Below are 12,337 nucleotides of genomic sequence, written 5' to 3'. Positions count from 1 at the left end.
CTTTCTGGTGGCAGAGATTAGAGGAGCCATTTCATTATGCTGCCATGAGTGAGCTAATTTTAATAGACAGTAGAAGCCCTTCAGAGGAGATAGAAATTAATTTAATCCCTAGAGGTGAATGAAACTGGAGAAAGTATTAAAGACTGAGGAGGGCTTTTCAAAGCAAGGCAAGAGAAGGAGCTTTCTAGAAGAAGGAGGACAGCTTGTGTAGAGCCATGGAGTCCCGGCAATTCGGGAGCATGTAGTCATTAAGTATTACTGGAGTAAGGGGGAGGAGTGGAAGAGATGAGGTTGATCAAGTGGGTTGGGATCAGATGTAAACAGGCTTTGTATTCCATGCCAAAGACTTGGATGGCCAGATGTTGGATTTTATAGACTGTTGTAGACTGTTGCTTCCCAGCTTCCTATCCTTGAGAAGTTTGATAGGGCTGGTCTTAATAACACCCATCCCTGAGTTTTATTTACACTAGCACACCTCTGTAGGAGAATAAAACACTATGAACAAGGCACATAAGGGACGACTAATTACCTGGCTTGATTCAGGGATGGCTTTAGAATATCTAGGTGAAGAGAGGAAATATGAAACAATTAGGAACTTCTCCATGATAATTTTTCCCTCAATTAAGATATATTAATTTTTTAAATTATGTTTTTAATGATTTTAGGGAGGAAGGGAGAGGAAAAGAGAGAAAAAACATCAATCGGCTGCCTCCTGCACGCCCCCTACTGGGAATCGAGCGCACAACCTGGGCACGTGCCATGACTAGGAATTGAACCTGCGACCTTTTGGTGCGTGGAACGACACTCAACCAACTGAGCCACACTAGCCAGGGCAAGATATGTTAATTTTTAATCAGCAGTACATTTGATAACTGAAAACCAATATTCTTACAAGCTGGTTAGACAAGGAGTTTACATGTCTTAAGGGATATTCAGGCTCCGGGAAGACTGTTTCTTAATGATGGTGTGTGCCTGAGTAGGCAGCCAGTGCAGCACTACATAAACACTGGGCAGGGGAAGAGGCCTGAGTCTTTCCTTTAAAAATGTTGGGATCTATTCTCAAAGCAGAGGAAATGGAACCATAGGGTACAGTCAAAATAATTGTAGTGTGGGAAAAATTTACATGAGCAATCTAATACCTGTCAATCAAATGCCATAAGCAGGTGATTCTATCACACCGTTCCCAGTAAATTGTTAGCATTGTACAATTTCAACGAAGATGCAATAATCGAGGAAACATGAGGGTAAAGTCTAAAGGGACCTCATGAATTAATCATTCCACCTCTGTTTTAGTCACGAAAAAATGGGAGCCTAGAGAGCCAAATGCCTTGTTCAAGGTTGCTCCGTGAACTAATGGCAGAGCTAAGGTTGTGGTCTCCTGGGCCGGGGCCCTCCCCATGGCCTGCCCCACTTCTGTCTGGTTTTCTACTTAAGGTTGATGGATAGTTCCTATTGTAGGTAGACTTGTGAGGTCAGAGAGTTGGGGTTCTGTAGTGCCAGTCTCTCCTCTCCTCATGTCCCATGAATTCCTTGCTTTTGGAGACACTGCTTGCCTTGTCTTAAGCTCCTCTCTGTTCCCCACTAGCGTCTGCTATCAAATAGGAAAGTATCCATCCCTTTCTTAACCATTTCCTCTGTTTCAGGATTCTTAGAAGCATTTTATTCACATACTTGATACGGTTTTGGTTAGAATGATGGAAAATTGTACTTGGAGGGTTAAATCCTTAGCACCGTACTCAGTTCTGGGTGTACAACCGAGAGTTAGATACCTGCTTGAGGAATGAATGATTGAAAGGAAGGATGAATGGATGAATCTGCAGCCTATAGTTCATCGCTGGTCCTCCTTCGTGAAGTGTATTGCTAAGGTATCTGACAAAAATTACAGCAATGGAACATTTGCTTATCATTAATATTGACAGTAAACTGATTTAGTGTATTGGATCAGTACTGTTTTTTAAAGAGTTCCCCACTTGGACATAAAATGAATCAAGGATCATGTTATAATTTAGAGGTTCGTGTCGGTTTAAGAGTTAATCTTCAAACAGTATTTGTGTGCGTAGTTTAGTGTTTCCATTGTTTTAGACTCTGGCTTTGACCATTCTGGTGTATGGTTGCATATGCCCAACATAGTTTCACTTTGTGGAAATGTCCGTAAGACAAATTCTTGTAACATGCATCATTTTTGATAACCGCCTTCCTGCGTTACACTGATTACAGCACAAGGAAAGCGGAGAGGGAGAAGGAAGCACTGCTTTTGGAACATCCGCCTCAAGCTTGGAGCAGAGAGAAAGGAAGCTCACTGCATCCGATTCCTCCTTGAGCAGAACCGAATGCCTGATAACAGCCCGCCAGGAATTGGGGGAGTTAGGAGCCACGATTTTACATTACACTGGAGTTTCTAGGCTGGCCTGGAAAGAGATGCCAGTATTAGCTATTTGCATCTTACTCTAGGCATGGGGATATGTGCACAGCTGGAGAATTAATTTGATATATGTTCCCAGAAGCCTTTCCCCGGCCAACAGAATTCCATTACTGTGAGCTTCTGAGTGTGTACTGTGAAGTTGCTTCTTGCCTTTTAATATCTGCTATCGCATGTTTCTGGTGAGTGGATTGCCACATAATGGGGCGTGGCTATACCTTGGTTTGGAGTAAATTCCATTAACCTACGCAGATACAAGGTTAAAAAAGGGAAGGCTCGGAGTATACAAAGGCCTTCTGCCTTCAGGACGTCCTATTTCAGATGAACACACAGCACTTGGTCCAGCAAGTGCAGTCATACCCAATGCGTTTTGCTCCGTTAGGGGCAGTTCAGACACCAGCAAGCAGGTGGAAAGGTATTTTGAAGGGCAGAGAGGTGGCATCTAGGAGGAGTCAGGCCAGGTTGCCACGGCTGTTCCCTGGCGCACCTGGGCACAGAGGGGTCTGTCCCCTGGAACTGGGGTCGGATGTGTTTTCGTGCCTGCTCCAAGATGCCTCTTCCTTCACACCCTCTTCTTCAACACGCCCTTTCCTACTCAGGATTGAAGCTCTTCTCTACCGCCACTAAGACTTTTAAAGCCTCCTGTGTCAAATATGGAAGGAATAAATGTTGGAACAGACTTTGTGGGCAGAAAGACCGAGTCCAGGTTAGAACGGAGTAGGCCTTTTGAAAGAACAGGTGTTTTTGCTTCGACACCACAGGTGCACTTCTAAAACAAAAAGCACGTTCTGCAGAGTCATTCACTCCGCTAAAGATAGGAGGGCTGCTGAGAAAAATAGGATTGGGGCAGGTTGCTCAGAACCTATGGAACTGTGTACACAGAGGGTAAATATTGCTGAGAAAAATAGGATTGGGGCAGGTTGCTCAGAACTTATGGAAGGAACTGTGTACACAGAGGGTAAATAGAAAGAAGAACTCAAATAGAAACAGTGACACAAGTAGGCCACACGTGGCACTTGCACCCTGAGCCTGGGCAGCTCATCCTTTACAGCCTTACCCACTCCCGAGCTCACGCTGCTCTTCCTGCGGGGCACAGAGTCTTGAAGTCATTCACTTTGAATGGAGACCTCTTTCATCTGAAATAAATGTAAAATCCAAGGGTAGTTTCTCCTCATGATTTTTAAATATGGAGGAAAATGGCTCTGGTTTTTGTTTTGTTTTTTTGTTTTTCTAACTTGTAACCTCCCTGGGCAGTTTAATGTCGTGGAAGGTTCAGGCACCAGAGCAGCCATTTCTTGCACTAAAGGAAGGAATTTAAACAAGCTCATCAGGCTTTTCTTAACGGTGGCCACTTATTGCTTAGACTTTTCCTTTAATCATGAGAAAACTTGCAAAAAAAGTCACATTATGAACCAACACCAACTTCTGCATTATCCTGACTTTCTCTTCCTATTTACCAGTTCTGTACCAGCTACTTCACATTAAAGAAACATGTTTTGCCCGGCCAGTGAGGCTCAGTGGTTGAGCTTTGAACTATGAACCAGGGGGTTACAATTCGATACCCGATCAGGGCATGTGCCCAGCATTCTGGGCTCCATCTCCAGTAGGGAGCGTGCAGGAGGCAGCCGATCAATAGTTCCCTCTCATCATTGATGTTGCTCTCTCTCTCCCTTCCTCTCTGACATCAATAAAAATATATTAAAATATATATTAAAAATATATAATAAAAAATATATATGTTTTTATGGTTCAGTGGTAACGTCAGAGAAGAGGTAGCCAGCGCGTCCTTTGTTATTTGCATTGGCCCAGGTATACCAGTAAGACATGCTCTTGTTCTAGAACAGCAGTTGTCAAAGTGTGGGCCCCAGAACCTGGAGGAGCCCAAGTATATGAGGTCAAAGCTATTTCAGAGTCATATTAAATGCTCCTTGCTTTTATTCTGTGTCAGCATTTGCACAGGTGATACCAAAGCGATGGTGGTAAAACGGCTGGCATCTTAGCACGCATAGAAGCTAAGATGCTTTTTGTTTTAAGAGCGCGTGTGTATAAACTCTGCCAGTCAGTCCTTGCATTTGTCCATGCCACGCACTTATAGTCAATCCTAATGGCAAGATAATAAACAGCATAAAAAAATAAATTTCCCTTAAGAATTCCTGTGATTGAAGCAGTACAAGTCATTAAATTTCAGACTTTGATGACACATCTTATGAACGTTCCCTGGGATGAGATGGCACGTCCATGTGGCGTCACTGTGCCGTGGCCTACCTGAGCCAGGTGCCCGTCTCGAGGGAGAAGCATCATAGTTTGAGATGTTTTGTAAACACCCAAGTGGCGATGCTGGGTTAGCAGCCAGATACCACTGGCTCTTCACTGTAGTACCCACCTATTGGAACCTCTTGGAACATGCATGGCTTTTAATCCATACATGAAATTACTAGGTTTCTCTCATTTTTTTTTTTGTTTGTTTAGAGAAAATAACATCCTCATATGGTATCTTGCGGAAGTTACACGCTTAAAAATACACTTGCAGCTCAGGTCCTGGTCAGAACTAGTGCAGAAGGCAACCAGTCAATGTGTTTCTCTCACATCGATGTTTCTGTCTTTCCTTCTCTCTTCCCCTCTTTCTAAAAATCAATGGGAAAAAATATCTGGAAAAAAAATACCCACACACACAAAAAATACTTGCAGAGTTATCTCAGTTGCTTTGAGCTTTCAGGCTGGAAGGATTCTTGTTACATGAGGTACCAGGAAGACACTACTGTTTTTGAACTCCTTCCACCTCCCCACCCCCACAGGTCCAAGGAGAAACAGGAATCTGACAGAGAACCAGAACCTGGGTCCGGGCACTGTATATACATGATTTACTTGGGGAGAAAGAGATTTTAAAACGTCAAATTTCCCAAGTGCCGTCAGCAGCACCACTGGGCTCAGAGTTGATTTCTGTGATCAAACCTTCACTACGTTGTTGCTTTAAATCCCTGCCGGTTGGCTGTTAAGTGGTTTTAAAGTATAATGCCCAGTAATAGGAAAACATAATAGCATTGGTCTCAGAAGCATGTTGTATTTCAGTGGTTCTCAACCTTCCTAATGCCGTGACCCTTTAATACAGTTCCTCATGTTGTGGTGATCCCCAACCATAAAATTATTTTCGTTGCTACTTCATCACTGTAATGTTGCTACTGTTATGAATCGTAATGTAAATACCTGATATGCAGGATGTATTTTCATTGTTACAAATTGAACATAATTAAAGCATAGTGATTAATCACAAAAACAATATGTAATTATATATGTGTTTTCTGATGGTCTTAGGGGTCGCGACCCACAGGTTGAGAACCTCTGTTGTATTTGATCCTATAAAGCGGTGGTTGCCAATGGAACTGTTTTCCAAGAAGAAAAACAAAGTATTGATTAGGATGGGGACATAGAATGGAGAGGTTTCTCTAAAAAAAAAGAAAATAAAAACATATAAGACATGTTTGGCTTCAGAGTCAGAGCTTCCTGACTGGCCGCGGTGGCCACGTCAGGCTTCCCCGTGCTTCTTCAAGACAGCTGTCACGACCGCCAGGAGGCTTCGGCTGAGAGCGAAGCCGACAGCAGTGAGGAGCCAGGGAGAGCATGAAGGGCAGTTGCCTTTTCATTCTGTGGGGAGGCCGAGAAAGCATCTGGCAGTGGAAACAAATTGGCTCAGAGACGGACTCCGTGGGAGGGCCGCCGATGCCAGTCAGGTGATAAGAGGTTGGAGTCATAGAGCTGCAATGGGAAGCAGCCTGGTGATAGATGATTTCTTGTGGGAAAAGTGCCAAAATGTGCCCAAGCATTTCTTCAAAATGCGTGCCTCACGAATGCCTGTTTAATCAGCGTTTTAAATACTACTTTTATTGTGCAGACATACTCTTTACACTGAAACATAGTTTTCCTTGTGATGTTTTATATGTATGCGTGTACATGCATATACAGACATATTTTTTAATAAAACATTTTCTGGTAAAAGAAAGAGCATAGATAACAGCATTGACCATACCAGTGACATGAAAATCCAGATAGATAGATAGATAGATAGATGGATGGATGGATATTGAACACTGTACTACATCCTGCGGTTAAGGGGGTTCACAGTTGGATGAGAGTGGGCTCTGTTTGTCAGGACTCTGTCGAGAGGGGAAATTTGGCCTTAACATAAAAATCATCACCAAAGGGGACAAAGGTCTGTGTGTTTGCAGAAGCATGGAGGATGGAGCAGCTCAGTGTTGACAAGACTCTCAAAGAGGTATAATTGGAACTGGGTCTTGAAGGATGAATAGGAGCTGTTAGAGGACGAAGAGAAGGAGGTTTCTAGGTGGATGATACTCCATGAGCAAAGGCATGGAAGCATTATTAATAGTTTATAGTGAGGATCTCAGTGGGCTTAGAGCATGCAGACATGGGAGCGACTGGCGAAAGAGGAGTCTAGAAGTAGGTATAAGACAAATCATGAAGAACCTTATGTTTTTATTCTTATTATATTCAGTAAGAAGTTTGGACCACTGAGCAGGTTTGGTTTTTTGAGAAAGATGTTTGTGGTGACAGACAGTGTGGGGAATGGTGGGGTAGTGGAGTGACAGGAGAATTGTGGCCGGGGGTCTGGGTTGAGGGTATTGTAGTTCAGGAAAGATGTCTTCAGGGAGTTTCAGTTACAATGAAGGGGAAGGATGTTTATTGTGGGGGAAAATCTGCATTAGAACCCACTCAGTTTGGTGATATGTTAATTGTGCATATTTAGAAAAATAGTAATAAAGAGTTTTTCTCAGACTAGGGGAAAGAAGAGAGGTATGGTTTTTCAGTGGTTCAAATGTTACTTGAATTTCTTACAAGTTTTTAAGTTCCTGGTGTTGAATTTTATTTGAATTACACATTTAAATATATGGTCTCAAAAATTCCTTCGTGGCAAATTTCACTTACCCTGGATGAGGCTGGCGGTACTGAATAGCATGTCCACAATTAAATATAGAGATAAAAAATTATTTACATGTGCTGCTCTGTTATTTATTAGAACTGAAGATTAAATTATCACCCACTTTTCCATGTTGAATTGTTTCAATATATTCTTTTCTGGTTTCCCTTTCAGAGTAATTTAGTAATTTTGCTATTGTCTTGATGATAGGAATATACCTTTGTGTGTGCATGTTATATATATATGTCATTTCTAAAGATCAGATACATAGGAAAACAAATATTAAAACAGATAAAGTGTGGCTTTGTTTAAGCTTCTCAGATCATTTCACGAAGAGCTAAGCCTTTGATCACCTATGAGCTTGATCTCCTGAAATTAAAACACAGGAGGTTTTCTATCCTCCCTTTTCAAAGAATCATGCTGCAGCTCTTTACCTTGTAAGTGGTATCCTTCCAAAGACCCCTTGACCAGAAAGTTATTTATTTCAGTGTAGGAAAACAAGTCTTTCGCCTGACTTATACAATAAATCAGGGATGTCACCAGAAGTAAAAATTAGCCCCATAAAAATCATGGCTGTTCATTTGCACCGTCTTCGAGAAAACACATTCTTAAGATGGCTTTCTACCTGCCTTTGTTTGAGCAACGGGTTTAAGGGATCTTAAATTCAAGCACTTTAAAAAATTCTCTTCAGATATGGTATCAGAAACATGTTCTTTAACAGCCAGTACCCAGTTAAAGGTGCGATAAGGTATCTAGTAAAGATAACGTTAAGGGGGGAAAAACCCACAAAACGTCCCAGAGATTCATAGAGAAATAATCTGGTTGCCTATAGGAGGTTTCAACTCCGAGGAATATTATTTAGGATTGGGTCTGTCTACGGTCTATCATTTTTGTGTCATTTGTGTGAACTGGGTCCCGTGGAAGGTGGGTTTAATAGTCTGCTTCTTCCAGCCTCCTCCATTCCGTGACCAGCACACTGCTTTGGTCTTGGGTGTGGAATTGGAGTAGCTCAGCCTCTCAGCAGGCTGTAGTCCTCGGTTTTGTTGTCCTTCTGGCTTTGGTTGTGATTAGTGATGGATGTTAGCATCTCTCCTGAAATGCACTGAAGGGGGTCTCTGCCATTGTATCCCGTTCTTAACTCTTGCTGGTATCTGATTTTTTATGTTTATTACCTGCCTTGTTGTACTAAGGTTGAGAGCCATTTTAAACCCGAAGGTGGTCTCTACCAGATGGCATAAAAAATTGTGGGCTTTTGGGGAATACTTTTGTTTATTGACTAATATGGCACCTAGTAATTTGATTGAACGTGGGAAAATCCAGGAAGCTGTGTTTAAAATCTTAAAGGAATCTCAATTATCATAACAACACATAAGAGAAGCAGTGGTTTTTATCACAAACGCTTGTCTACTAGTGCATGTGTGGCTATATTTTAGTCTCCTCAGTTATCAGGAGGTTGGGTTTCATTCATTTGTAAAATTGTAGCCAGACAGCCTTCCGTAAATTGAGGTGCCCAAATCAGATGTTAATCTTGACTTTCCCGCACATTTTTTGCTTTCCAACAGGCCTTTCTTTGAAGGAAGCTAACAAGCAAACATTATGTGGTTCTTAATTGTTTTACAGATGAGAACTGGGATGATGACCAACTGCTTGGTTTTGAACCCTGTAAAGAAAACCTTGTCTCCGGCTGCAATATCATCAATGGGAAATGCGAATGTGTCACCGTTCGGAACTGCAACAACCCCTTTGAGTTTCCGAGGAAGGATCTGTGTCTTTCAGCCTTAAAGAGGATTCAGGGTAAGTACTCATTTTCACAATCGTAAGCTTAGCATCGTGGAACCTGAGCAGTGACAGTATTTGAGCCTGGGAAGGCAAAGACAAGCTCACAGAGATCGATAGCTTTTATAATCCCAGACAAGATGCATCAAGTTGACCAGGTGCTGACGTGATGGGGTGTGTGTGTTTCCTGGGAGCCGTGGCCCGGTCATGCTATGGTAGTATGAACAAGGCACTTGGTGCCAGCTTACGTAGGTCACCTTCACGTAATGGAGCTTTCACGAGTGGTGTGCTTGAGATCAGCATCTGTTGTCCCCTGGTCCATTCCGCTTGATTTACTACAGGAAGATGCTCCACGAGGAGAGTGCTAATTAGGAATGCAGCTCATCTGGCAAGAAAGCATTCCCTCTTGAGCTGGGATGGAAGAATTGTGAGGTGACGATTGAAGGCTTTGGTTGGTTTTGCCGTGGGGCAAAATTACCTAGGTGTGGATGGATCACTGGGTACTTCACCTCTAGAATGAAGTCAGGAATCATATTAAAATAACAAGAAAATTGCACAAATATGGCTCATAACTTTGGTACATTCATGCATGCTACTTAGAAGAAAGATTGAGGACTTGAAAATATGATTCCTAGCTACAGTAGTCTCAAGTGGCACGCCAAGAGGTTGGTGCCGTGGCAGAATTAACAAAGGATGAGGCCTGGGCTTGGGCCTCCCTTGGTCCCTGAACTCTCTCTCTGCTCCAGGTTCTTTTAGGGGGAAAAAGAGGACTAAACGAGACACGCTTAAATATACCTTTTATCTCTAAAATGATGCCATTCTGAAGTGAAATACCAAGATTTTAAGGTCCAAAGTCAAACCCATGAGGGCAGTAGAGCAGAACTGACGTCTTGAATTGCATTAAGTTTCCAGGTCATGTTAAATGGTGATAACGAACAAGAAATTTCTAACAGTCTGTAGATAACATCTATTTGTACGTACCAGTGCTGCTGAATCATTAAAAGAGAATATAGTAGAAAACAATAGGTGTAAAATCTTAGAACCACAGTGGGTCTTAGATAACATTTACTCTAGTCCTTGAATTTGGAAATGGGAAAGCTGAGCTCCACTCAGCGGGTCGCTAAGAAGCCTGGGACTAACCATGTAAAAGTCTTTTTTCAGTCACATCATGACATTAGACAACACAGTCAGTTAATGAACTCATTTTTACTGTCTCTTTGTTCACCCCTGTCCCCACCCCCATTTCCTGCCAAAAATAGGATTTTGCCAATTTCAGTATGTAACTTTCAAGGATGTAGATGCAGTGGTCAAATTTCTATTTAAATGATTAAGTTAGTTATTCATACATATTTAAAACCACATGGTATAAAATACTACAACAATTTAGATGATTGTTTTTTGCCATTCTTACATTTCACCAAAGTGTGTTATTCAAATGTTTCAAATGCATCACTGTCAATGCCTTGGCTTAGTCCACCTTCCAAGTCATTTTGACACCCGATCTCTGAGCACACCCTCCTCGCTACCATCTTAAGTTGTCGAGATACAACAGATTTTGAATCCACGTTACCACAAGAAATTTTGTCCTAAAACACAGTATCTTTTCACATAAAACCAGGACTGTTGCATTTTTAATTAGTTAGGTGTATATTTATGGTCTTGACAATGTGGAGATTTAACTGCATTGATTTTCAAAGTGATTCTAAAAAGGCTGTTTACAAGATACAGCACTTCCAATTCTAAGATCATTCTCTCAGGAATAATTGCTATAGCTGATTAAATTTCTGTTCCCTTTCCCCCCTTGTTAACAGATTCTGTCAGATGGCCTCTATATAATACAGAAATAGGATTGGTTGAGGTCACTTAAAGTTAATGTATCTTCTACAAATAGTACTTTGTTTTTCAAAATACAGCACCCTGCAGTATTAGAGCTCTTGTAAGAAGTCAGTTGTAGGGGGTTTCCCTTTTCTGAGAAACAATTTTGAAGAAAAAGCTCTACTTTTATCAAGTATACATTGCACACAAGAGAATTAGTGGAAATAGAGTACTGTATATAATTTCAGTCATTAATAGCAATGAACACTTTGAATGCTGTAGGAGCTTAGGGCCCAAAACTGTGATCTGGAATTATATACTACCTAGAGGCCCAGTGCACAAAATTCGTGCACTGGGGGTGAGGGGTGGGGGGATCCCCTCAGTCCGGCCTGTGTCCTCTTGCAGTCCGGGACCCCTTGCTCCTTACTGCTCGCTGCTCCTTACCACTCAGCTTGCTGCTCCTTAGTGCTGCTGCGGAGACCGGAGAGGCTCCCGCCACCGCTGCTGTGCTCTGCAGCTGTGAATCCGGCTTTTGGCTGAGCAAAGCTCCCCCGTGGGAGCGCACTGACCACCAGGGGGCAGCTCCTGCGTTGAGCGTCTGCCCCCTGGTGGTCAGTGTGCATCATAGCGACCGGTCGTTCTGGTCGTTTCACTGTAACGGTTGCTTAGGCTTTTATTATATAGATAGCCTCATGGCTGTTATATACTAATAGTCTCCAAGATATCATGGAGGAGATGCACTTGGAACAACTTGAAATTTGGATGGTGATGGAATCCAGGAAGGGGTGTGATGTGGACAAAAGAATAAAATGTAGAAGTGAGATTTGCATGACTTCCATGTAACACACTTGGGGAACTAGTCAAAAACAGCAAGGTGTTATGTTGATAGTTAATAGAAAATAAAGATGGGAGGCAGGCTGGGACCAGATTGTGAAATGAAATGACTTCATCATCGTGCAGGGAACTTAAGCCGGATCATTGGAGCTATCAGAAAGCATTGCAGGTTATGAGCAGGGAAAAGCAGAGCGTGGGGGAGTCGATGTTGGGCAGACTGGGGCTGGAGGGGTATGCTAGTGGGTGAGAGGCTGCAGTGAGGAGGCTCGTTGGAGAGCAGCTTCAGTTGTCTAGATGGGGCGCCACAGGAGATGAGACTAGGGGTATCAGGGAAACAGCACAGAGGAGCTGGGTACACACCATTTTGACAGAAAAACCTATAGTGTCATCTAACTTGAGGGAAAGGTGAAAATGCACAAAGAGGATTCTAGGGTTCCTAACCTGAAATCATAGAAGAATGCTAGTGCAGGTCACAGAATGGGAAAACTCTTTTGAGATATTTGTGATAGGATGGAACTGAAAAATGGGGTGGCTGTTTTAGGGGGGGGGGGGATATAGGG

General features: G+C 42.5%; 1 protein-coding gene across 1 annotated transcript in view; it reads left to right on the top strand.

The window, feature by feature from the left end:
- Positions 1-8,059: 8,059 nt before the first annotated feature.
- CRIM1 (cysteine rich transmembrane BMP regulator 1 (chordin-like)) overlaps positions 8,060-12,337 on the top strand; it is a 151,280-nt gene continuing 147,002 nt past the window's right edge. The window contains exons 1-2 of the mRNA XM_014533236.1: positions 8,060-8,100; positions 8,929-9,146. Coding sequence (XP_014388722.1) covers positions 8,060-8,100; positions 8,929-9,146 — 259 coding nt within the window. The remainder of the gene's footprint in view (positions 8,101-8,928; positions 9,147-12,337) is intronic.

This window comes from Myotis brandtii, unplaced genomic scaffold (assembly GCF_000412655.1).
Source record: "Myotis brandtii unplaced genomic scaffold, ASM41265v1 scaffold958, whole genome shotgun sequence".
Classification (NCBI taxonomy): domain Eukaryota; kingdom Metazoa; phylum Chordata; class Mammalia; order Chiroptera; family Vespertilionidae; genus Myotis; species Myotis brandtii.
Note: the sequence above shows the minus strand (reverse complement) of the source record. Positions and strands in the feature narration are given on the sequence as shown.